At 49.7% G+C, this 27241-nt stretch overlaps 1 protein-coding gene across 1 annotated transcript; it reads left to right on the forward strand.

The window, feature by feature from the left end:
- Positions 1-419: 419 nt before the first annotated feature.
- Positions 420-24409, forward strand: LOC144806423 (uncharacterized). The gene is made up of 2 exons (XM_078672782.1): positions 420-541; positions 21154-24409. The coding sequence occupies exon 2, from the start codon at positions 22521-22523 to the stop codon at positions 24327-24329; it is 1809 nt and encodes a 602-aa protein (XP_078528908.1). The 5' UTR covers positions 420-541; positions 21154-22520; the 3' UTR covers positions 24330-24409.
- The last annotated feature ends 2832 nt before the right edge of the window (positions 24410-27241 follow it).

The raw sequence follows: 27241 nt of genomic DNA on the forward strand, positions 1-27241 counted from the left end.
AAACACGCCCAGGCGTTTTATCTCTTCAGTTGACACAAGCTGCAATAAAAGTTTCTTTCTCGTTGCAAAAAAATATGAACGGCTGACGAGCCTCTGTCTGTCAAAGAATGGAAGGGCTGAGGAACTGTCAATCATCTCACTGCTAAGCAGAGCAGTGTCATGCTTCACCCTCACTCAGGCCTCTGATTTTAACTAACATCGCTTAGAACACTGGGACTTTAGAACCCATCCTTTTAATGAGAAAAACAAAACTACAAGTCCCATAAGCAATAGTGGTGGAAGGTGTCACGCATGACCTGGAGCAAAATCGATTCAGCACATCCAGTTCCATTTTTTAAGTATTTGACATAATATTGAATTTATAACCTTTGTTTTTATGGTCATGAGTCACCAGAATACTAAAAACGTCTTTTATTTTCAGGATCAATTAAGTAATGGTCACCAGCTAGGAAGCTCTGTTAATTCTTCAGTATTTGTCATTGATCTCCACGTGTGGCTGGTTTGGGTCTGCCCCCTGCATCGTTCCCGATAACTCGCACAGGTAAGGAGCTTGTAGCAGCAACATGATAACCCCATACTCGTCTGTAAGAAGTGCGCTCTGAGGCAGGTATCCGATCATTTTTGTGAAACAAGCAAGCGCCAATATCTGCTATGTACATTTGTTAAAATAAAACACAATCAAATCACAGTATACTGTTCCGGAGGTTTAGTCCCAGAGACATTATCTGTAACTGAACGCAGACACCCTAGGAAGCATGTGCTTTTAAGGCAATTTGCGTTCACTCACCTGAAGGTGACATGCTTCATCATTGGGCTATACTCCTCACCAGGCCGGTACTACAATGCCTGGCGGGCACCACAAGAGGGCACTTTGTTGCAGATATTTTATTAAGTACGCCGGATAAGCATAGTAGGACAGAGGATGTTGTGTCATAAGATGTGAGATTGGTGAAGTATGAATATAAGATCAACTATCGACCAGTTGCCACAATATAGTTAATGTGATCATCCTGGTCCATGTTGAGATTAAAAACAGTGGCAGTGAAATTGAGGAACTAATGGCCCCTTTCACTGTGTGAAAGTGCTAATCACCTATGGACCTGCTGGTAAGCTGGGGTCTATACTTCAGGTCAACTTTTTTCATGCTTTGTGTAGTCATGGAGCAATCTGTTGGCATTTCATCAGGACCAAATATGGGAAAATGGGTAAATGTGACCTAATCTTCTCCACAGCATGAGGAGCTCTGTAACTCAAAGCCCTGCACCGTCCATAGGTGATAAGGTTCCTATTAACATCTTACTACCACAGGTGAGCACTGTCTAACAGAGTGCACTAGATACGGTAACCCTCCTAAAATTCAGGACATACTGGCTTATCCAATAGCGAGGACGCCGCATCAGAGGGCAACTGGTTTGAAAAGCACATGCTTCCTAGGGCGTTCAGTTAGAGATAATGTCTGTGGGACTGAACCTCCAGAACAGTATACTGTGAGTTGATTTATATGAAGAATTTGTATACTGGACTGTCATTTTCCTCAGCATCTCTTGTGCTATGTAAAATAATACACAACACACCTGGAGGCCAACACATCTATCATACATTTAATGCAAAAATAGCAAAAGGCCAAGCAAACTAACAAGTGACAATTGTCTTTGCAATGGACGAGAGCATCCACCCTAAAGCAAGTTGGAGTATATAATGCTAATGCTACACAATGTATTTTTATACACTTTTCTCCTAATACAAGTCAATGAAACATGAACACGTGATAGAAACAGTAACTAAAACAACACTAATGAGTAGGAGGCAGGATCTTCTCTCGAGAGGAATGTGAGGAGTCCGTAAGGTGCAGATAAAAGATACACAGACAAGCTGCAGAATTCACTCTTTCTGGAAATAACACTTCTTTTTGTCAATATTCAATTTACTACAAGATGCAGGAAAGTGTGCAGATGGACATCACTAAATGAAATGGTTCTGGGTCCTAATAGAATCATATAACTTAGCAGGTATATTTAGGCGAACAGACACATCAAATTAATATAAGAATATTGTAATTTGGTAATGTAATATATCAATGCACGTTGGTGCATTCATGTGTAAACAATTATCGGCATTAAAGAAACCAGTATATCCAGTTATGCTTTCTCAATTCCTTCTTCCTAGAGGCCACCACTGCTGCAAATCCTGCAAATATTCAAAACCAGAGGTTAACTCTACTGCCAACCAGTTCTAGTCAATATTGACATGTATTGTTACCCTGCTTGTAATGAATACCAGAGGCTAGCGTTGTTGCTAACCAGCTCCAGTCACCAATGGCCCGTCACATATTATCCTCAATAGGATCAATGCCCAAGGCCTGTGCAGCGGCTAACCTGCTCTAGTCAGTAGTGACCTCCCAGACCTGTTATTCTGCATATAATCAGCAAGACCTCGGCCCTAATAACACTCACCCCACATCCTTATGGTATATTAGCAATGTAATTTATTTACATCATACGGTAGGTACCGCACTATATCACACGATCCCAAAAACAAAGAAATTAAAAATTTGCCTAACCGTTCAGCATGCCACTTTGTCAAAAATTACCAAATCACAGCAAGCACTATAGCATGCCACATCACATGGCACATTCAGCCACAACATGACAAGATATCACGGCAGGGATTTGGGGCCATTAATCCTCTGTTCGAGGCATGTATGCTGTAGATGCACATGCTTTGCATACTCCTGCCATCTTGTGTTGGGTCCGGATGTTTGCTAGTTGTTTTATTATTACTCCTAGATTTATATTCCGGTGTAAAAATTACCTGCACCACTTAACAAATCTCTATTCGTTTCATCCCCTCTGATACTCTCCCTCTTTGCTCTATTTGTTTCCAATTGTGATGGCTTACTTTCCACCTGTTTATTACTTTCCTCCACTTGCAGCATTTCAAAGGACTGAATTTTCCCATTCTCTATCATTTTTATACTACCAGCTTGCTTGTTTAGGCATTTATTTTTCATAACTGCTTGTACCTCCGATAGATCCTTATTAAATAGAGGGTAAAAGGGTTTTGTTGGAGACATTTGTTTACCCTCACCTTCACAATATGATATTTGGTCATGGTTGTTTCCAGTGTTCAATCTCACTATATCTGATGCATTTGTATTTTTTATACTTTTAGAAGCTTATTTCTTGGTTTCCATAGTTTTTTCCTCTGTCTTTTTGATAGATGAACGTCTGGGGCTGCGTCTGTCATTGTTGATTGTGTCGAGCATAGGTTTATCACTTCTTGATTTTTTTTTATCATCTATTTTATCTTTAACAACAAAAGTATTGTCTTTACATTTTATTGTATCTTTAGAGGGGCGGTCGGTCTTGATGGGTTGAAATCCCACATTAGGAAAATTCCCTTTTACATCGTCAATTGTTTTTAAAATATCCGGAATGGTAGCCAGTTTGTTAATTAGTGGGGCACAACTACACTCTGCATATGTAGCTATTGGCTGAGATTGTGCCCTTACTATTAGATTATATTGTGTTGTTATCTTCTGCTCAGTTCCGGCAACAGAGGATGCCGTAGCACTCAAGAATTCTATTTGGATCTCTTTTTTTGTTGGACTTATATGTTAAAGCTTCCAGAGTTAATTGCGAGGGTTTGAAGAATAAATCCCAAATTGCTCCCGCGTTCCCACTTTCTGGTACCTGAGTACCTGGGTTATGGTGTTGCCCATTTATGAATGATAGGTCCTTATACTCCTCTTTTTGTGGTCCTTGAAAATCATGACCCTCGTCACAAGAATGAATGAATTGTGGACTACTATTCAAAATGTCTTTTTGATACGGAGTACTCAAACACTGCAGAGTTTCTGGGTTGCTGTTGTATTCGTCCTTATTAATATGAGATCCGTTATTTTGATTACATTTCGGCTGGTCCTGTTTTTTAACTGAATTTATCTTAGACAGAGTAAGATCCGATTTCAGTGGGGTATTGGCTTCCCTTATGATTTTCACCCCACCATTTAGTTCATTTGGAGCTTCTTGCTCTGGTTGATTTATTTGGCCCAAATTAGATGGTTCCCCTATACCGTTAGCTTTTCTTAATTTTTACTTGCACTTCTATTGGCATTGGCTGCCGAGTTGGTAGTAATTGCTGAGTATCTCCCATTGTTGGATTCATGCATTTGGGGTCCTTTTGTTGTGAACGACCAGTAAGTGGAATAGTTAACATCTCAAGGTCCGTTATTTGACCCCAATGGTTGATTTGGTCCTTAGTTGAATTTGACATTCGTTCGACTTCAGCTTCAGACTCAGTGTGTCCTCGTTCACTTACTCCTTGTTTAGGGGATATAATATTTGTTCTACTCAGTGCTTTAGTTGGAAATTGAAGATCACATGGATTAGTTAGCATAGCACCGGTTGGATCTTTCATAAAATCAAAGTTTGATGGCGACTTTCCCAATTTCCCAAAATGTATGGACCTTAGATTATTTAAAGCAGTGTATGTCACCTGCCTGTTTTATTTTAAACGTATCTAATATTAGTGTTTGTTGTATTTTTCTTTTCCTTTTGCTAGGAGGGAAAGGTGGCCGCTCCTTTACTGACCTCATAATACACCCTCTAAGGTAAAGAAGTCTTGCTTCTTTCAGAGAATCAAACGGGCCAGTGACAAGCCCAAACGGTGCTTTGATTGGACAAAAACACCTCCAAACACCTCCAAGGGAAAACACCCCCAAAGCACACCTCAGTACAGAATCCGCCGGTGCTGCTGGTTACTTATTTAAATAACTAACTAATTAATTAATCAATCGATTAATATCCGGGCTCCGGGTAGGGCTGTAGTCTAGGCATGCAGAGTAATTCAGGGGTCGAGGGGTGCTTCAACAGGGTCAAAGTCTATTGTCACTTTCCCCTTTGCATAATTTCGCAGATTTTGTATTACAGAGTTATTACAGACTCCAACGGCTCAGCGACTTAAGGACTAATCAACCTTAACTACTCGCCACACGCCACACACCTCTTGCCACTTGTCACTCACCACTCACTGTTCATTGCTTATTCGTTGCTATTCATCGCTGTCACAAGTACAAGGGAGAATGCTGGCAATCGTTCAGGAGCAAGAGCGGGATCCAGAGCCAGTCCCTCTACAGACGGCAGATGTAGGCACTTCCCTCCACTCCTCTGCTCAGCTCTGCTCTGCTCAATGCTTGGTGTATACGTAAAATCAGGCGGCAGTTCCCTGAGTTCTGAGGAATGATTGAAGCGTGCGATGTCGGACCATAGATGCGTCCATTCCTCATCGGAAATAGGACGGTGAATTAATTCTACACACTTAAACATACCGGGGGGCGCAGGGAAAGCACTGTTTTAAGGAGGAAGCTATAGATAAAGGAGATCACCCCTTTCATGTTAGCAGTCTTGGTGAGAAAGGCCTCAAATTTTGTGAGGTCGAGTAGCAGCCTCCCGTATCTGAGGTGTGAGGGCCCAGGTCATCAATTGAATATACTGATATCTTTCAGTGTTCTTCAATTCAAAGTCCCTTTGACATTGATCAAAAGTAAGGGGATAAAAATTGTGGAACAAATGTATTAGAGATAAGCAGCCTCCCCTTCTCCAGGCATCAATGGGTCCCTCATGTTGGGCCAGGGGGAAAGCTGGATTGAAATGGATTGGAGTGAATGGGGATGGAAAAGGAGTCCACCTGTCATCGCCCGAAATTGAGTCCCATACTTTAAGAGTGGTGCGTGTGGGGCAGCTAAGGTCACCCTGGCAGCCGCCTTGAAGAGAAGGGAGGCTCCAGCTATTTCCCTATGGCACTCTCGTCTTTGGAGACTGCTTAGCCTGGCTGATATTTTCAGGGCTAATTGTAAGAATTTCGAATTTAAATGGGGCCCCCCTTGTCTCCTTCCTCTCCCGGGGCCTTCCGTCTGCGGTGTGTCCCTCCACCATCAGTGCCCTCCATCTCTTCCAGTTTTGATCACAATTCCCGTGTCGACCAACCTCTCATTAGTATGAACACGCCGCCACCCCGGGTGGGGTGGGGGGCGTTTTTTTTTCTTTGTTCCTTGTTAGATTCATAATTACTTATCCCATGTTAGGATGAGTTTGTCCACGCTTTTTGGCTATTCTGCATACAACACCTCGGTGGATCAACCTGGAGAAATTACAGTTACAGAAGGCCGTTGAGTTTTCTTTAGACCTATCTGCTGGCTTAGCAAAGTTGCACGATTTACTTTTTTTATCTCTCTGTCTCAGCTCCGGGGCACTTAGAAGCTGTATCTTTCATTTGGCTTATCTAATAAGAGGAGGAGCTGGTTTATATTGATCAATGCACTTTGTCCACCTGTTATAATTCTGTTCAGGCTTTCTGATCCCCTGCGTGGGACCAACAGATGATGTCATTTTTGCCTGTGGAAAAAAAAAATATTAAACACATTTTTAACAAAAATCAGGCCGCAGGCCAAGGCTCCTCTGTGCCCTCTGTGCTCCTCTGTGCTCCCCGATGCCCTGCAGCAGCCGCCACACGAGCAGCACCAGCAGCGCCTTAGCACCGCGGTGCCGGCATCGGCTGTTCCTGCCCCCACAGCAGATCAGTAGAACTTAAAGCGCCCGTATAACAGGACGCGGGTGCAGCGGGAGAAACCTTCGGGAGCGAAAACCGGTCACAAAACAAACCCAGGCAGGCGTCTCAAGCTCCGCTCTGCTTGCTCGTCAACTCCTCCTCAGCTCGGCCCCTCGGCTCTAACGGATATGCCCTGCACTCACCGCCGAATCACAGGCCGACAATGACTGTGAACACCAACAGAGGGAAGAATTGTGTGTTTCCCATAGTTAGTAAAAAAAACCAGCATAAGTCTTGGCTGGTTCTGCTGCACCCAGAGTCTTATGCGACTTTTCAGTCTAATTTTTCTCTCTGGAAAAAGATTGTGTCCTTGTTTTCTGCACCCAGTAAATCCAGGTGCAGAAAAACCTAACAACTGATAATCAGGTGTGTTGGACTTGGCCTTTCCCCCCAAAATTTTTCGCTTTTGACCCCCTTATCTAGACTGTCTCCCCCATGGGATTAAACCTGTATAGGCCATGAGTGGTGTGAGACACCTTTGTGTAAATGTAATTACATGTAATAATATGAGCACTTGTAAAATCCCCCATTTTAAAACTGCACCTGATTGAAATGTATTGTTTTTAAAATGGATGCCATGGCCCTGGGTTTTGCCACTGGACTGCCTTAGGTCAGCGGTCTAGATAATATTACCCAGCTACCCCTAGCTTTTGGAGGGAAAGCCTGGCACCTAGGGTGCTCACCCCCTCCCCTAGAACGAGTTTAGGCTAGATGTGCCAACATTCTAGAAGGTCCTGGCACTGCCTGGCAGGAGGGTATAAATAGGGTGAAGTGTCACCAGAAAGTCAGTCAGCGCTGGGACAAAGAAGAGAGGGGACCTGCTGTGAGGTGCTACCGCCACATGGACCTGTGAGCTGGGCCCTGCACCCCTAGAACCCCCCCTCTGCTGTCCCCATGGGCCCCTGACAAGGGAGGGCCCCTATCCAGGTCACTGACGCTGTTTGACCGGGTATCACGCCAGCGCTGTGTGAAGAAGCGCCCAGGAGGTGAGGAGTGTGCCCCTGAGGAACTGCTGTGGGACTGTCTGCCCCTTTGAAGCACCGTGGGGAAGATCGTGCCCCCAAAAGAAATGCTGCTGGCTGAGGTGCTGTGAGGCCCTGTGAAAGCGCTGGGCCCTGGGACTGTTGTGGCCCCCTAGTGCTGTAAAGCCTATCTGACAAGCGCTATAACTGCGAAGCGATGAGGAAGTGCTAGATTCCTGCCCCCTCTGCGTAGTCTGAGGAAGGAGCTGAGGTTGTGGGCAGAGGGAGAAGCAGTGCGCTGTGAATAGCGCCGTTTTCGCTGTTTTCTGAGGAGACTGGCAGCCTGTGAATAGCGCTGTTGTGGAGGCCCGCTTTGGCCGATATAAATAATTAATTAAAAAGGGAGCCTACCCCTTGTCGCAGCCGGAGATCACCGTCGCAGCCCGGGTGCTGAGGAGACTGTGAGGGGACTTTATAACAAGAAAGGGAGCCTACCCCTTGTCCTGTCCTCGCGCTGTGTGGCAGCGCCGAAAATCACCGCCGCGGCCCGGCGCTGTCTTGAGGAGATTCCCCCCCCCCCTTGCTGGGATGTGCAACGTTGCGGCAGCCCCCGATGCCAGGAGGGGGCCGCCGAAGCAGAGAGAGGGCCGCGCTAGGCCCTGAAGCCGTTCCGGCCCGTAACACGTGACGAGGGGGCCAGGCTGCGTCATCGGCCCGCCCCCGCCGCGCACGGATTGGCCTGCACGGCCGTGACCTCTGAAGGCCGCGCAGGGATTGGCGGTTGGCCCGGAAGGCCCGGAGAAGCTGAATCCAAGCCCCGGGTCCCCGTGAGGTAGGAGGGGGACCCGGGTGAAGAGTCGTTGCGGGGCCCCGTGATCGCGAGAGGGGAGCCCCGATTGAGATTGACCGGAGCAGGAGCCTACCCTGCCGGTCTATGCCCTGAGTGTGGGGCCGGGAGGATAGGCGGGCCGGGGCACACTGTCGGTGCCAGCCCGCCTCCCCAAGCAAAGCAGGGCACCACGAGAGCAGCGCGTCGCCTGCAGGGCTCCGTGTGGGGGAGGAGCCCTGCCATCACGCACAGGAGCCGGCCGGAGGAAGTCTGTATTCCTGCGGGGCTCCCAGCCAGTGAGGAGAGCCCCGCACACCGGCACAGTGAAGTCCTGGGCTCCCGTGAGAAAGGAGGGGCCCGGCTGTCATTGTGAGAGAGAGGAGGGGGCATCGAGGCACATTGCCGGTGCCTGTCCCCCTCCACGGAAAAGAGCCCTGCAGGGGAAGAGGACCCCCGGAGTAGCCCGGTGAGTGGGGCTTTAATTAAACTGTGTGGGGAGTGAAGAGGGCAACGGGGCACAGGGTCGGTGCTCGCCCCCCCCCCCCCCCCCCCCCCCCCCGGGAGACATTGTAATTGAGCTCGTGGGCCCTAATTATACACCGGAGCCCCCGGGAGAAGTATTAGCAGGATTGCCAGGCCTCTGAACTGGGCCACGACATTAGTAATCCCTGCCTGGGGTGTCCAGGTGAATGCCAGCTAGTGTAGGCCCTGGGATTTGTGTTAGTGGGGCAAGGCAGTGCGTCCGCTGAATTTCGCACCCAGTGTGTCAGTGTGTTTAGGGCCTAATGGCACGCCCCATTTAGGTTGGCTTGAGTGAGCCGGGTGGGAACAGATGCCTAGGGAGCCTTCATTAGATGATGCACCAGTGGGGAGGATTAGGCTCAGGCGTATGGTTTAATACCTGCCGTTGCTCTATAATGTGTATGCCTAATGTTCATGAAGAGAGTTGGCTGTTGTGTACACCCTGTTGTTGATACCCCAAGGTTGTTGGTAGAGGGAGCCTAGCTATTTCCTTACAGGTGTTCCTGATCTATGAGGAGGGCCCCTACCTGATATCTATGCTGGGCGATGTATGTTCCGCCTAGGTGGGTCAATGGATCGGCCTGATGTGTTAATCCAGGCCCTTGTTTATGTACCAGATTGATGGGCCAGATAGGCTGATTTATTGCAGGTGTTCCTGCCCAGGTTATGCCGTGATGTCCTAATGTTTTCTTTCCCTAACAGGGGTTGGGTTGGTGTTAATGTGCATGATGATTAACTATGCTAATGTAGAACTTTTGCAATTACAGCCTTCCCTGTAGGATGAGAGCCTGAGTTGGCCCCGCCAGATTGGCCTCCGGTCTAGTGTTAAGTTAACCATCCTTTTTCCTTTCAGCATGGACTTTGGACTCAACCCTTTTTGTCCCATGTAAATAATTCCCCATGATGTACTTGGCTCTGGCGCCAGTTGGCGCCTTGTCGTGAATACCAGTGTATTTTTCCTTTTTACCTTGCAGGTTGGAGATATCACTAAATTTATTCTTTTTCCAACCAAAGGTGGTGTCGTGACTCTTTTGTAGTGTGATTGGTGTGTCGTCTGTGGGTACTGCGTGAATGCTTCACATGTCCTCGAAGTTTGGCCTGCCCGCTTGATGCCATGCTACCCCCTTGGAGACTTGGGCAACCCCCATTTCCAACATTTGGTGGCAAAGCGGTGGGATAGGACTTGTGTTTGCGCAGTACCACAGCGGCCACGGGTTACACTGCAAAGAGAGCTTTGGATGTAATCCGAGCCTTGTTGTGGGGATTATTGTTGTTTGCTAAATTGCTTCCTCCTGAAAGTGTTTGACAATTGTGTCCCCTTGGTCCACTGTGGGTGTGTCCCGGGTGTATCTCGCCACGATGGGGTTGATTTACCAGGAAGTGGAACTGATGGAGTACACCGAACAGGAGGTGATAGACTTCCTCCTGGAGAGAGGGATACCCCCAGTAGGGAACATTAGGAGGAATTTGTTTCTCTATGAGGCCCTCAAGAGGGGAGAGCCCTTAGAGATTGATGGGGACTTGTCTGACTACCCCCCCGAAGTTTTGAAGGGTCAGTGGGTTAGAGACCAGAGCGAGGGCTCCCCATCTAGAACCCTGGGAGGTAATTGCTCCGATGAGGAGGAGGAAGAGTTTAGCAGGGCAGAGACGCCAGTAGCTGTGGAGGACACCGAGGATAGGGAGTCTCGCACTGGGTCCAGTCCCGGGGGCACTGCCCCATCCCTTTCCCTGTCCCCAGAAGAGTGGGTAGATAGGAGAGAAGTAAGGGAGCATCAGCTGGTGCTGGCAAAGCTCAGGCATGCCGAGGGCTTAGCGCAGCTGAGGGTAGAAGAGCAGCGACTAGAGACTGAAAAAGTCCTAGCCCAAGAGAGGATGGCGGAGGCGGAGAGGGCCTTCACCAGAGAGAGATCAGCTCAGGTGGGTAGGTTGTCCCCTGAGAGTGGTTTTAGGAGTCTGGATTCACCGAAGAGGGTGGGATACAGTGGTGGCAGTGAGTGTAGGTCCAGTGCAAGGAGTCCCACTCCCGAAGCCCAAGAGACTGTGCCTGATCCCCCGGAAGAGGAGGACGGGTTAGTGTTTAGGGGCAGGGGAAAGCTGTTCCATCAGTCCTGGGGAGAGTTCGAGGAGGAGTGTTGGACTGTACTGGAGGATTGGGTGGTGAGGAGAGCAGCGGAGGATTGGGAAGGGCTGTGCCATGCCGTTATCCGAGAGCACATGCTGAGGAGTTGTTTCCCAAGACTGCGTCACCATCTGGTGCGGTGTGGGTTCTCAGACCCCAGGGAACTTGCACGGGAGGCAGACCTCTGGGTAAGTGCCAGAGCGTCTGGGAAGGCTGAGGGGAGTGATCCTGAAGGGAGTGAGACGGGGAGGTGTCCCGAGGTGCCCCAGCTGTGGTCACCGGGCCTGGAGTGTTCTTTAAGAGAACCCCAGGTGGGGAGACTAGGCTGTCCCGATGTGTCATCCAGAGGAAGGGATCCCCTCATGTCAGGAGGACCCGGAGCATCAATAATCGGAGCTCCAGTGGTTCGGGGGTCTGACCAGTCACAGGGTTTAGATCCTGGACTGGGGTTCCAGGATAAGGGGTTGCCTGACCTGGAGGGTGGGGTACCTGTAATTCAGGTCCCTACCAATTTGACTCCCAGGGGTACTACTCCCAGTGGGAGGGTGCGGAACTCTGGGAGGGGGTGCAGAGGGAGGAAGGTCTCTTCTCTGTCACCAGCTCAGCCACAGGGCGCAGATCCTGGGTTGGGTGGCCAGGGACAGGGGTTGCCTGCCCTGGTGGGAGGGACCTCTGTAACCAGAGTCCCCCCGGAAGTGACTCCCAGGGGTACTTCTCCGGGTAGGAGGGTGCGGAACTCTGGGAGGGGGTGCAGGGAGAGGGAGGACTCGCCCCTGTCACCGGTTCAGCCTGTGGGTTTCGACTCCAGGTTGGGGAGAGAGTTGTGTGAGGGTGTCCCCAGGCGTAGGAGATGGAGGAACCCTAGGAGGAGAAGTAGGGGGAGGAGAGCCTCGCCCCTAAGGGCTGGTCAGTCTGAGGGTGTAGACCCCAGGTGGGTGGACCAGTGGCAGTTTGGAGAGAAGAGAGGGGTCCAAGAGAATTACAAGCCTGAGGCTAGAGCCTCCCACTCTAGGAAGGAGAAACATCCCACTAGGGAACACCAGTGGGGTGGTTTTGTTGAGGAAGGGAGGGTTGCGAAAGAGAACCATTGGGTTCCAGAGTGGAGGAGAGACTGCAGGTGCTCCTGTAGTTGCAGGCCTGCGTCCACCTTTTTCCGCCCCAAGCAGGGAAGCCCATCAAGGCATTGATATGTCTACCCTGGCTTTTGGCTGGGGGGGAGTTGTGTTGGACTTGGCCTTTTCCCCCCAAATTTTTTGCTTTTGACCCCCTTATCTAGACTGTCTCCCCCATGGGATTAAACCTGTATAGGCCATGAGTGGTGTGAGACACCTTTGTGTAAATGTAATTACATGTAATAATATGAGCACTTGTAAAATCCCCCATTTTAAAACTGCACCTGATTGAAATGTATTGTTTTTAAAATGGATGCCATGGCCCTGGGTTTTGCCACTGGACTGCCTTAGGTCAGCGGTCTAGATAATATTACCCAGCTACCCCTAGCTTTTGGAGGGAAAGCCTGGCACCTAGGGTGCTCACCCCCTCCCCTAGAACCAGTTTAGGCTAGATGTGCCAACATTCTAGAAGGTCCTGGCACTGCCTGGGAGGAGGGTATAAATAGGGTGAAGTGTCACCAGAAAGTCAGTCAGCGCGGGGACAAAGAAGAGAGGGGACCTGCTGTGAGGTGCTACCGCCACATGGACCTGTGAGCTGGGCCCTGCACCCCTAGAACCCCCCCCTCTGCTGTCCCCATGGGCCCCTGACAAGGGAGGGCCCCTATCCAGGTCACTGACGCTGTTTGACCGGGTATCACGCCAGCGCTGTGTGAAGAAGCGCCCAGGAGGTGAGGAGTGTGCCCCTGAGGAACTGCTGTGGGACTGTCTGCCCCTTTGAAGCACCATGGGGAAGATTGTGCCCCCAAAAGAAATGCTGCTGGCTGAGGTGCTGTGAGGCCCTGTGAAAGTGCTGGGCCCTGGGACTGTTGTGGCCCCCTAGTGCTGTAAAGCCTATCTGACAAGCGCTATAACTGCGAAGCGCTGAGGAAGTGCTAGATTCCTGCCCCCTCTGCGTAGTCTGAGGAAGGAGCTGAGGTTGTGGGCAGAGGGAGGAGCAGAGCGCTGTGAATAGCGCCGTTTTCGCTGTTTTCTGAGGAGACTGGCAGCCTGTGAATAGCGCTGTTTTGGCCGATATAAATAATTAATTAAAAAGGGAGCCTACCCCTTGTCGCAGCCGGAGATCACCATCGCAGCCCGGGTGCTGAGGAGACTGTGAGGGGACTTTATAACAAGAAAGGGAGCCTACCCCTTGTCCTGTCCTCGCGCTGTGTGGCAGCGCCGAAAATCACCGCCGCGGCCCGGCGCTGTCTTGAGGAGATTCCCCCCCCCCTTGCTGGGGTGTGCAACGTTGCGGCAGCCCCCGATGCCAGGAGGGGGCCGCCGAAGCAGAGAGAGGGCCGCGCTAGGCCCTGAAGCCGTTCCGGCCCGTAACACGTGACGAGGGGGCCAGGCTGCGTCATCGGCCCGCCCCCGCCGCGCACGGATTGGCCTGCGCGGCCGTGACCTCTGAAGGCCGCGCAGGGATTGGCGGTTGGCCGGGAAGGCCCGGAGAAGCTGAATCCAAGCCCCGGGTCCCCGTGAGGTAGGAGGGGGACCCGGGTGAAGAGTCGTTGCGGGGCCCCGTGATCGCGAGAGGGGAGCCCCGATTGAGATTGACCGGAGCAGGAGCCTACCCTGCCGGTCTATGCCCTGAGTGTGGGGCCGGGAGGATAGGCGGGGCCAGGGCACACTGTCGGTGCCAGCCCACCTCCCCAAGCAAAGCAGGGCACCACGAGAGCAGCGCGTCGCCTGCAGGGCTCCGTGTGGTGGAGGAGCCCTGCCATCACGCACAGGAGCCGGCCGGAGGAAGTCTGTATTCCTGCGGGGCTCCCAGCCAGTGAGGAGAGCCCCGCACACCGGCACAGTGAAGTCCTGGGCCCCCGTGAGAAGGGAGGGGCCCGGCTGTCATTGTGAGAGAGAGGAGGGGGCATCGAGGCACATTGCCGGTGCCTGCCCCCCTCCACGGAAAAGTGCCCTGCAGGGGAAGAGGACCCCCGGAGTAGCCCGGTGAGTGGGGCTTTAATTAAACTGTGTGGGGAGTGAAGAGGGCAACGGGGCACAGGGTCGGTGCTCGCCCCCCCCCCCCTCCGGGAGACATTGTAATTGAGCTCGTGGGCCCTAATTATACACCGGAGCCCCCGGGAGAAGTACTAGCAGGATTGCCAGGCCTCTGAACTGGGCCACGACATTAGTAATCCCTGCCTGGGGTGTCCAGGTGAATGCCAGCTAGTGTAGGCCCTGGGATTTGTGTTAGTGGGGCAAGGCAGTACGTCCGCTGAATTTCGCACCCAGTGTGTCAGTGTGTTTAGGGCCTAAGGGCACGCCCCATTTAGGTTGGCTTGAGTGAGCCGGGTGGGAACAGATGCCTAGGGAGCCTTCATTAGATGATGCACCAGTGGGGAGGATTAGGCTCAGGCGTATGGTTTAATACCTGCCGTTGCTCTATAATGTGTATGCCTAATGTTCATGAAGAGAGTTGGCTGTTGTGTACACCCTGTTGTTGATACCCCAAGGTTGTTGGTAGAGGGAGCCTAGCTATTTCCTTACAGGTGTTCCTGATCTATGAGGAGGGCCCCTACCTGATATCTATGCTGGGCGATGTATGTTCCGCCTAGGTGGGTCAATGGATCGGCCTGATGTGTTAATCCAGGCCCTTGTTTATGTACCAGATTGATGGGCCAGATAGGCTGATTTATTGCAGGTGTTCCTGCCCAGGTTATGCCGTGATGTCCTAATGTTTTCTTTCCCTAACAGGGGTTGGGTTGGTGTTAATGTGCATGATGATTAACTATGCTAATGTAGAACTTTTGCAATTACAGCCTTCCCTGTAGGATGAGAGCCTGAGTTGGCCCCGCCAGATTGGCCTCCGGTCTAGTGTTAAGTTAACCATCCTTTTTCCTTTCAGCATGGACTTTGGACTCAACCCTTTTTGTCCCATGTTAATAATTCCCCGTGATGTACTTGGCTCTGGCGCCAGTTGGCGCCTTGTCGTGAATACCAGTGTATTTTTCCTTTTTACCTTGCAGGTTGGAGATATCACTAAATTTATTCTTTTTCCAACCAAAGGTGGTGTTGTGACTCTTTTGTAGTGTGATTGGTGTGTCGTCTGTGGGTACTGCGTGAATGCTTCACATGTCCTCGAAGTTTGGCCTGCCCGCTTGATGCCATGCTACCCCCTTGGAGACTTGGGCAACCCCCATTTCCAACATTTGGTGGCAAAGCGGTGGGATAGGACTTGTGTTTGCGCAGTACCACAGCGGCCACGGGTTACACTGCAAAGAGAGCTTTGGATGTAATCCGAGCCTTGTTGTGGGGATTATTGTTGTTTGCTAAATTGCTTCCTCCTGAAAGTGTTTGACAATTGTGTCCCCTTGGTCCACTGTGGGTGTGTCCCGGGTGTATCTCGCCACGATGGGGTTGATTTACCAGGAAGTGGAACTGATGGAGTACACCGAACAGGAGGTGATAGACTTCCTCCTGGAGAGAGGGATACCCCCAGTAGGGAACATTAGGAGGAATTTGTTTCTCTATGAGGCCCTCAAGAGGGGAGAGCCCTTAGAGATTGATAGGGACTTGTCTGACTACCCCCCCGAAGTTTTGAAGGGTCAGTGGGTTAGAGACCAGAGCGAGGGCTCCCCATCTAGAACCCTGGGAGGTAATTGCTCCGATGAGGAGGAGGAAGAGTTTAGCAGGGCAGAGACGCCAGTAGCTGTGGAGGACACCGAGGATAGGGAGTCTCGCACTGGGTCCAGTCCCGGGGGCACTGCCCCATCCCTTTCCCTGTCCCCAGAAGAGTGGGTAGATAGGAGAGAAGTAAGGGAGCATCAGCTGGCGCTGGCAAAGCTCAGGCATGCCGAGGGCTTAGCGCAGCTGAGGGTAGAAGAGCAGCGACTAGAGACTGAAAAAGTCCTAGCCCAAGAGAGGATGGCGGAGGCGGAGAGGGCCTTCACCAGAGAGAGATCAGCTCAGGTGGGTAGGTTGTCCCCTGAGAGTGGTTTTAGGAGTCTGGATTCACCGAAGAGGGTGGGATCCAGTGGTGGCAGCGAGTGTAGGTCCAGTGCAAGGAGTCCCACTCCCGAAGCCCAAGAGACTGTGCCTGATCCCCCGGAAGAGGAGGACGGGTTAGTGTTTAGGGGCAGGGGAAAGCTGTTCCATCAGTCCTGGGGAGAGTTCGAGGAGGAGTGTTGGACTGTACTGGAGGATTGGGTGGTGAGGAGAGCAGCGGAGGATTGGGAAGGGCTGTGCCATGCCGTTATCCGGGAGCACATGCTGAGGAGTTGTTTCCCAAGACTGCGTCACCATCTGGTGCGGTGTGGGTTCTCAGACCCCAGGGAACTTGCACGGGAGGCAGACCTCTGGGTAAGTGCCAGAGCGTCTGGGAAGGCTGAGGGGAGTGATCCTGAAGGGAGTGAGACGGGGAGGTGTCCCGAGGTGCCCCAGCTGTGGTCACCGGGCCTGGAGTGTTCTTTAAGAGAACCCCAGGTGGGGAGACTAGGCTGTCCCGATGTGTCATCCAGAGGAAGGGATCCCCTCATGTCAGGAGGACCCGGAGCATCAATAATCGGAGCTCCAGTGGTTCGGGGGTCTGACCAGTCACAGGGTTTAGATCCTGGACTGGGGTTCCAGGATAAGGGGTTGCCTGACCTGGAGGGTGGGGTACCTGTAATTCAGGTCCCTACCAATTTGACTCCCAGGGGTACTACTCCCAGTGGGAGGGTGCGGAACTCTGGGAGGGGGTGCAGAGGGAGGAAGGTCTCTTCTCTGTCACCAGCTCAGCCACAGGGCGCAGATCCTGGGTTGGGTGGCCAGGGACAGGGGTTGCCTGCCCTGGTGGGAGGGACCTCTGTAACCAGAGTCCCCCCGGAAGTGACTCCCAGGGGTACTTCTCCGAGTAGGAGGGTGCGGAACACTGGGAGGGGGTGCAGGGAGAGGGAGGACTCGCCCCTGTCACCGGTTCAGCCTGTGGGTTTCGACTCCAGGTTGGGGAGAGAGTTGTGTGAGGGTGTCCCCAGGCGTAGGAGATGGAGGAACCCTAGGAGGAGAAGTAGGGGGAGGAGAGCCTCGCCCCTAAGGGCTGGCCAGTCTGAGGGTGTAGACCCCAGGTGGGTGGACCAGTGGCAGTTTGGAGAGAAGAGAGGGGTCCAAGAGAATTACAAGCCTGAGGCTAGAGCCTCCCACTCTAGGAAGGAGAAACATCCCACTAGGGAACACCAGTGGGGTGGTTTTGTTGAGGAAGGGAGGGTTGCGAAAGAGAACCATTGGGTTCCAGAGTGGAGGAGAGACTGCAGGTGCTCCTGTAGTTGCAGGCCTGCGTCCACCTTTTTCCGCCCCAAGCAGGGAAGCCCATCAAGGCATTGATATGTCTACCCTGGCTTTTGGCTGGGGGGGAGTTGTGTTGGACTTGGCCTTTTCCCCCCAAATTTTTCGCTTTTGACCCCCTTATCTAGACTGTCTCCCCCATGGGATTAAACCTGTATAGGCCATGAGTGGTGTGAGACACCTTTGTGTAAATGTAATTACATGTAATAATATGAGCACTTGTAAAATCCCCCATTTTAAAACTGCACCTGATTGAAATGTATTGTTTTTAAAATGGATGCCATGGCCCTGGGTTTTGCCACTGGACTGCCTTAGGTCAGCGGTCTAGATAATATTACCCAGCTACCCCTAGCTTTTGGAGGGAAAGCCTGGCACCTAGGGTGCTCACCCCCTCCACTAGAACCAGTTTAGGCTAGATGTGCCAACATTCTAGAAGGTCCTGACACTGCCTGGGAGGAGGGTATAAATAGGGTGAAGTGTCACCAGAAAGTCAGTCAGCGCTGGGACAAAGAAGAGAGGGGACCTGCTGTGAGGTGCTACCGCCACATGGACCTGTGAGCTGGGCCCTGCACCCCTAGAACCCCCCCTCTGCTGTCCCCATGGGCCCCTGACAAGGGAGGGCCCCTATCCAGGTCACTGACGCTGTTTGACCGGGTATCACGCCAGCGCTGTGTGAAGAAGCGCCCAGGAGGTGAGGAGTGTGCCCCTGAGGAACTGCTGTGGGACTGTCTGCCCCTTTGAAGCACCATGGGGAAGATTGTGCCCCCAAAAGAAATGCGGCTGGCTGAGGTGCTGTGAGGCCCTGTGAAAGCGCTGGGCCCTGGGACTGTTGTGGCCCCCTAGTGCTGTAAAGCCTATCTGACAAGCGCTATAACTGCGAAGCGCTGAGGAAGTGCTAGATTCCTGCCCCCTCTGCGTAGTCTGAGGAAGGAGCTGAGGTTGTGGGCAGAGGGAGGAGCAGTGCGCTGTGAATAGCGCCGTTTTCGCTGTTTTCTGAGGAGACTGGCAGCCTGTGAATAGCGCTGTTGTGGAGGCGCGCTTTGGCGGATATAAATAATTAATTAAAAAGGGAGCCTACCCCTTGTCGCAGCCGGAGATCACCGTCGCAGCCCGGGTGCTGAGGAGACTGTGAGGGGACTTTATAACAAGAAAGGGAGCCTACCCCTTGTCCTGTCCTCGCGCTGTGTGGCAGCGCCGAAAATCACCGCCGCGGCCCGGCGCTGTCTTGAGGAGATTCCCCCCCCTTGCTGGGGTGTGCAACGTTGCAGCAGCCCCCGATGCCAGGAGGGGGCCGCCGAAGCAGAGAGAGGGCCGCGCTAGGCCCTGAAGCCGTTCCGGCCCGTAACACGTGACGAGGGGGCCAGGCTGCGTCATCGGCCCGCCCCCGCCGCGCACGGATTGGCCTGCGCGGCCGTGACCTCTGAAGGCCGCGCAGGGATTGGCGGTTGGCCGGGAAGGCCCGGAGAAGCTGAATCCAAGCCCCGGGTCCCCGTGAGGTAGGAGGGGGACCCGGGTGAAGAGTCGTTGCGGGGCCCCGTGATCGCGAGAGGGGAGCCCCGATTGAGATTGACCGGAGCAGGAGCCTACCCTGCCGGTCTATGCCCTGAGTGTGGGGCCGGGAGGATAGGCGGGGCCAGGGCACACTGTCGGTGCCAGCCCACCTCCCCAAGCAAAGCAGGGCACCACGAGAGCAGCGCGTCGCCTGCAGGGCTCCGTGTGGTGGAGGAGCCCTGCCATCATGCACAGGAGCCGGCCGGAGGAAGTCTGTATTCCTGCGGGGCTCCCAGCCAGTGAGGAGAGCCCCGCACACCGGCACAGTGAAGTCCTGGGCCCCCGTGAGAAGGGAGGGGCCCGGCTGTCATTGTGAGAGAGAGGAGGGGGCATCGAGGCACATTGCCGGTGCCTGCCCCCCTCCACGGAAAAGTGCCCTGCAGGGGAAGAGGACCCCCGGAGTAGCCCGGTGAGTGGGGCTTTAATTAAACTGTGTGGGGAGTGAAGAGGGCAACGGGGCACAGGGTCGGTGCTCGCCTCCCCCCCCTCCGGGAGACATTGTAATTGAGCTTGTGGGCCCTAATTATACACCGGAGCCCCTGGGAGAAGTACTAGCAGGATTGCCAGGCCTCTGAACTGGGCCACGACATTAGTAATCCCTGCCTGGGGTGTCCAGGTGCATGCCAGCTAGTGTAGGCCCTGGGATTTGTGTTAGTGGGGCAAGGCAGTGCGTCCGCTGAATTTCGCACCCAGTGTGTCAGTGTGTTTAGGGCCTAAGGGCACGCCCCATTTAGGTTGGCTTGAGTGAGCCGGGTGGGAACAGATGCCTAGGGAGCCTTCATTAGATGATGCACCAGTGGGGAGGATTAGGCTCAGGTGTATGGTTTAATACCTGCCGTTGCTCTATAATGTGTATGCCTAATGTTCATGAAGAGAGTTGGCTGTTGTGTACACCCTGTTGTTGATACCCCAAGGTTGTTGGTAGAGGGAGCCTAGCTATTTCCTTACAGGTGTTCCTGATCTATGAGGAGGGCCCCTACCTGATATCTATGCTGGGCGATGTATGTTCCGCCTAGGTGGGTCAATGGATCGGCCTGATGTGTTAATCCAGGCCCTTGTTTATGTACCAGATTGATGGGCCAGATAGGCTGATTTATTGCAGGTGTTCCTGCCCAGGTTATGCCGTGATGTCCTAATGTTTTCTTTCCCTAACAGGGGTTGGGTTGGTGTTAATGTGCATGATGATTAACTATGCTAATGTAGAACCTTTGCAATTACAGCCTTCCCTGTAGGATGAGAGCCTGAGTTGGCCCCGCCAGATTGGCCTCAGGTCTAGTGTTAAGTTAACCATCCTTTTTCCTTTCAGCATGGACTTTGGACTCAACCCTTTTTGTCCCATGTAAATAATTCCCCATGATGTACTTGGCTCTGGCGCCAGTTGGCGCCTTGTCGTGAATACCAGTGTATTTTTCCTTTTTACCTTGCAGGTTGGAGATATCACTAAATGTATTCTTTTTCCAACCAAAGGTGGTGTCGTGACTCTTTTGTAGTGTGATTGGTGTGTCGTCTGTGGGTACTGCGTGAATGCTTCACATGTCCTCGAAGTTTGGCCTGCCCGCTTGATGCCATGCTACCCCCTTGGAGACTTGGGCAACCCCCATTTTCAACAAGGTGGAATAAAATTAACACATGAAAGTATGCCTTAATTTCATTGCCCTTGATTCACATTCTGGAACATAGTTGCGGGATAGGTCTAGGCATAGTCCTTGCAGCACACAATAGATTTGCTTGAGGCAGAGGCCAAAATTCAAAAGTCAGGAAACCAGATACAAGTAGGTGGTAACTCAGGGCAGGGGAAAACGCCTGTTGTCCGTGGAGGAGTCATTCCCATCCCAGAAATCTGCATTACAAATTAATTAATAGTATATATTTTTTAAATATCTGTTAGGTGCCAGTCCATATGACTTTCATATCTGCCTTTGGGATTCTATGTTGCAACTCCATAGGGTACATGTATCCTTTGTGAGCTTAATAAAATGTTGAAAATTCTACAAATCCTCACTCCTACATCCAAGTACTCTCATGCTACCATTCTACACTTTGCTCTGTCTGAAAAACAGCTCAACATTTTCAAAAGTCTGCATTGATTTGGCTTGTAAATTATAATTTTGGAAATGTACATGTATTAACTATTTAATTTTAATACTATAGGTGATTGAAATTACGGACGAAGAAAGCAAGATTTAGTACTAAGCAACTGAATGTCAGTGCCATAAGAAGGATTATTGTGAAAAACTGACGGACATCCAGCATTCTACGTTTAAACAATTTCCAAAAATCTAAGTGTGGCGAGGAAAGTACTATACCTGTAAGTGAAGTCTCTAATTTTGCATTTCATTAACCCAGAGCAAAGCCATATCTGTGCACACAGCATCAGAAATAATGTAGAAAGATCACTTCAGCATCTTCATCTGAAAGATTATCAGAAAGACAAATTGCCTCAGCATGGCAGAATAACGTTCATCTAAAGCATCTTGTAATTCTAGAGAGTAAGCACACACTGCATAAAAGAAAATTACAACAAAAGGTTCTTCTGGATACCAAAAAAGAAAAGACACTGAAAGAAGACTTCGAAGCTGACACGTTAACAACCAAAAGATTGGAAAATCACCTTTGTTCAACAACCATTTTTAACCAGTTACGCAGGTTTGAGACTATCTGCCTCTGGATAGAACACAACGACCCACTCTGCCCACTCTTGGGAAAACCTTAAAAATTCACCACTTTATTGTGTTCATGACCATCTCAGATAGTTTCCTTTTTATTGTGTACTGTTCTGTAATTCTATGTAAATCGCCTCAACATTATCTGTTGTGCAGGAGTGATATGTAAAACTGTTAAATATAAAAATGGATTAAAGGAGCACCGTTGCGCTATATCTAATGTAAATAAATCCTCATCCTCAGAACTACAAACCTTAACCTTACCCCAAACAAAGAAAGGGTAGAAGGAATTGATGTTCTGCGACTAATGATCCACAATAGTACTGTGCACGTTCTAACGCCCTCAGTTACTGCCATTACATCAGTGCAAAAAGGTACTTATCAGTTTAATCATTAAATATCAGACTAACACCTTATTACTACATTACTAAGAACCTATACAAATAGATTTGAGAAAAACTTCAGTCACAAATTAAGTTGCTGCCAGAGAGGCTATTACCTAAAGACGATTATCTGCTAGAAACATTTCAACAGGTGTTACAGGGCTGGTGCCAGACATATTTTGCTCAATTCAAGTGTTAAGAAGATTACATACAATTTATTTTAGAGATAAGTGCTGAACATTATCTAAACAAGCCCGACTCTAAAATCAGGTTCACTCTTACTGTGGCATATAAGCAAGAGAAAATTAGAGATATTAACTCTAGGAATACAATTGATAAAAGCACGGGCTGTGAGAACAAATTCAGTGTTCAAACCCGTCTCAATCAAAGCAAAATAACCCAAGTTGGGGAAAAAAGTTACCTGTGCCAACAAAGATTCAGCCATAAATCTCATCTCACTGAATTTGAGAGAATGCTCACTGGGGAAAACCACTCTCAGTGCAAAGTATGCCAAAAAAGTTTCAGGCGTAAATCTTATCTCACTGAGCATATGAGAATCCACACTGGGGAAAAACTTTACCAGTGCCCTGAATGCCAGAAATGTCTCAGTGACCAAAACAGTCTCACTCGGCATATAAGAACCCACACTGGGGATAAACCTTATCAGTGCATGGATTGCCAGAAATGTTTCATTGAGAAAAACAGTCTCACTCAGCATAGAAGAACCCACACTGGGGATAAACCTTTTCAGTGCTCTGAATGCCAGAAATGTTTCAGTTACAAAAGCAGACTCACTGAACATACAAGAATCCAATGTGGGGAAAAACCTTATCAGTGCTCTGAATGCCAGAAATGTTTCAGTTTAAAACGTAATCTCACACGGCATACAAAGATCCACACTGGGGAAAACCCTTATCAGTGCTCTGAATGCCCAAAACATTTCAAACTTAAATCACTTCTAACTGCACATGTGAGATTCCACACTGGGGAAAAACCTTATCAGTGCTCTGAATGCCAGGAAAGGTTTTGTAACAAACAACGTCTTTCTCAACATGCAATAACCCATTCTGTGGAACAACCTTATCAGTGCTCTGAATGCCAGAAATGTTTCAGTGTAAAACGTAATCTCACACGGCATAGAAAGATCCACACTGGGGAAAAACGTTATCAGTGCTCTGAATGCCACAAATGTTTCAGAGACAAAAACTGTCTCAGTCGGCATACAAGAACCCACACTGGGGAAAAACCTTATCAGTGCTCTGAATGCCAGAAATGTTTCATTGACAAAAGCAAACTCATTCAACATACAAGAATCCACACTGGGGAAAAACCTTTTCAGTGCTCTGAATGCCAGAAATGTTTCACTGACAAAAGAACTCTTTCTCAACATACAATAACCCACACTGGGGAAAAACCTTATCCATGCTCTGAATGTCAGAAATGTTTCAGAGACAAAATAACTCTTTCTCAACATATAAGAACCCACACTGGGGAAAAACCTTATCAGTGCTCTAAATGCCCAAAAGATTTCACACTTAAATCACTTCTAACTGGGCATATGAGATTCCACACTGGGGAAAAACCTTATCAGTGCACTGAATGCGACAAATGTTTCAGGGTAAAAAGCCATCTCACGCAGCATATAAAAACCCACACTAGGGAAAAACCTTATCAGTGCTCTGAATGCCAAAAATGTTTCGGCCAAAAAAATTGTCTCATTATTCATATAAGAACCCACACTGGGGAAAAACCTTATCGGTGCTCTGAATGCCTCAAATGTTTCAGTGAAAAAAACAGTCTCACTCAGCATATAAGAACCCACACTGGGGAAAAACCATATCAGTGCCCTGAATGCCAAAAATATTTCTGCCAAAAAAACAGTCTCATTATTCATATAAGAACCCACACTGGGGAAAAACCTTATCGGTGCTCTGAATGCCAGATATGTTTCATTAAAAAAGGTAGTCTCACTCAGCATATAAGAACCCACACTGGAAAAAAACCATATAGGTGCTCTGAATGCCAGATATGTTTCAGTAAAAAAGGCAGTCTCACTCAGCATATAAGAACCCACACTGGGGAAATACCTTATCAGTGCTCCAAATGCCAAAAATGTTTGAGCCTTAAATGTAATCTCACTAAACATATGAGAATCCATACTGGAGAAGAAAATTATCAGTGCTCTAATTGTCAGAAAAGATTCAGAGGTAGAGATAATTTCAAGCGCCATAAGAAAACACACCATCAAAATATTTTAGTGCCAGAAAAGCATCAGTTTTAAACACAATCTCACTCTACATGAGCAGACGCACACAGGGAAAAAGCATTACCAATGCTGTGAATGCCAGAAATTCCTATCTGATAGGCACAACCTCACTAACCATAAGCGATTCTCCATATTGATGAAAAACCTTATGAGTGTTCTGAATGCCAGAAAAGCTGCAGAGAAAAACGCTATCTCACCATGAGAAACTCCACACTGGAGAAAATCCTTATGCCAAAAAAGCTAGTATCTGAAAGACAGAATCTGAAAAAACACGTTAGTGTTGAATGAATGAATGAATAGCATTTTTATACCGTGCAAAACGTAGCCCCAAGGGGCATCAAGGCGCCAGACAAACAAACAAAAGGTCCACATTACCAGATAGATGAACCAGGAAGCCACAAAAGGCGCAGTCCCTAATATGCCTGGGAGAAAAGCCAGGTCTTCAGGTGTTTTTTGAAGACCGCTAAAGAGGATTGGCTAGTGAGCTCCAAAGTGAGAGAGTTCCAGAGTTTAGGAGCTAGAACAGAAAAAGCTCTGCCTCTCCACTTTGCCTTTGTGAACTTGGGGACCACAAGCAAATTCTTGGAAGAAGACCGGAGGGTTCTACTGGGGGAATACACACCCAGAAGGGCCCTGATACCTTCTGAGCCTGCGCCGTAAAAAGCTCCATGGGCTAAGCACAGGAGTTTAAAGGTAATCCTAGAGGGGATGGCAGTTCCTGCCAAAAGTCTTGAATCATTTGAAAAGATACCATGCAGCGTATGGCCGGCCAAATGTGTGGGGCCAATGACCAGTTGACCCAAACCACATGCCGCTAGACCATCTACAAGTACTGCAGTATCCTTCGATTCTATGGCCTCTAAGTGAAAATTAAAATCGCAGAGAATACTGAAGTGGGGCTTATCAACGTAGGGCTCTATCAATTTAAGGATGTCATGGGCAAAGGTCGTTCTGGGGCCAGGAGGTCTATAACAGAGAATACCAGAGAAAGAGGCCGAGGGAAGTAAATTAATAGAGAAATATAAAGCCTCAAACTTATCAGAGGGTAAAGAAAGAGGCTTAGTGCTACAAGTAAAAGTGTCTCTGAAAAGGATACCCAGGCCACCTCCCTTTCGTCCTGACCTATCCATTCTGACCAAAGAATAGCCCTCTGGGACTGCCTCTACGGAATCAGGGCCGGAGGTTTCAGAACCCCAGGTTTCGGTAAGACAAAGTCGTTGAAGGCAACATTATTACGAGTCAACGACCTAGCATTAAGGAGCAGGCCAGCCTCACTTAAATCGTTAGGAACGGGAAACTGACTTCCACATCTCCTAGATTTATTAAGACAATAATGGCGAGGGCGTATGGATCTAGAAACCCCTTTGCAACAGTTGAGATTAACCAGGTTGTCAGGAATAGAAGAGAAATGACACGGTTTAAACCCAGGTCTAAGTGCAAGAAGTGCAGAGTGGGAATATAACTCACGATTTTTATGAAGAGTAAAACGAGGTCCAGCCCAACTAGCCCCTTGCGCGTCCTTAGCGCGGACGGGTGCAACTTCGGCGCACGCCTGCTGCGTGCGTCCGCTGTGCGCGGAGAAAGTCATCACGATTAAATATGGCCGGCCCGAGTCTGGCGCACCACCTGACCGGCACCAGCCAATTTTTTATTTTTATTTTATTTTAAATTCTTCTATAGCGCTGGAATCAATCCCGTAAGGGTATCTCCGCACTTTGCCAGCTATAGAATCATCAGATAGTGCATAAATGAAATTAAAAAGACAGGAATGCTTCTTGATAAAGAAGGGTCTTTAAAGTCTTTCTGAAGGACAGGTGGTTGATGGTCATTCTTACATCAGTGGGAAGTTTGTTCCATAAGGCAGGTCCGACCGAGGAGAAAGCACGGTCTCCTTGTCTGGATTTCTTTGTGGTAGGAGGTTTTAGAAGGGCTTGATTACTTGAGCTGAGAGACCTGCTGGGCTGATACAACTCAAGGGATTGAGACAGATATTTGGGACTTGTTCCATAGAGGTATTTGTGAACCGTGCAGCATATCTTAAAGTTGATACGCTGCCGTATGGGTAGCCAATGTAGTTCTTTCAACCAGGGCTTAGACGGAGTCCTAGCTGGAGCATTCATGACCAATCTTGCTGCTGTGTTCTGGACTATCTGCAAATGACCCACTGCATCTGCGTTTGCTAATGTCAGCAGGCCGTTACAGTAGTCCAGACGACTGGTCACCAAGGCCTGTACAAGTGTCTTCCTATAGGTGGCAGGGAGATACGGGAAGACACGTCTAAGTAGGCCAATGGTGTGGAAACACAACCCTGCGATGTAGTTGGTGTGTTCCTTCAAGGTCAGCTTTTGGTCCAACTTCACCCCTAGATTCTTTACATGAGGTTTGGATGTAGGTACTAGTCCAAGATCTATTGGCCACCAGTCTGGGGACCAAAGGAGACTCGCCTTGCCAAAGAGCATGACCTCTGTTTTTGTCACATTACATTGGAGGCAGTTCACAGCCATCCAATGTGACACTGCCCTCATACCCTCAGCAAAGTTCTCCTTGACTTTAGGGCCAAGGGAGCTGAAAGGGTATAGGAGCTGGGTGTCATCAGCGTAGTAAACCGGTATGAACCCATATTTCCTCACAATCTCAGCAAGGGGGGCCACATATACATTAAACAATGTAGGGCTAAGGCATGAGCCCTGTGGCACCCCCTTCGTGAGCACCCTTGAGATGGAACGAAAGGGGCCTAGGCTGATAGATTGTGATCTCCCGGAAAGAAACTCTCCAACCATGATAGTGCTAAGCCTCCAATTCCAACTCCCTGCAGACGGCTGAGAAGGATGTTGTGGGACACGGTATCAAAGGCTGCGGACAGGTCCAACAGCACTAGAATCATAGAACCACCTCTGTCCTGTGACATTTTGATCTTATCTGTCACA

The sequence above is a fragment of the Lissotriton helveticus genome, assembly GCF_964261635.1.
Source record: "Lissotriton helveticus chromosome 1_1 unlocalized genomic scaffold, aLisHel1.1 SUPER_1_unloc_7, whole genome shotgun sequence".
Classification (NCBI taxonomy): Eukaryota; Metazoa; Chordata; class Amphibia; order Caudata; family Salamandridae; genus Lissotriton; species Lissotriton helveticus.

Coding starts and splice junctions, on each gene's coding strand:
- LOC144806423 (XM_078672782.1), top strand. CDS start 22,521: ATGCTCACTGGGGAAAACCACTCTCAGTGCAAAGTATGCCAAAAAAGT.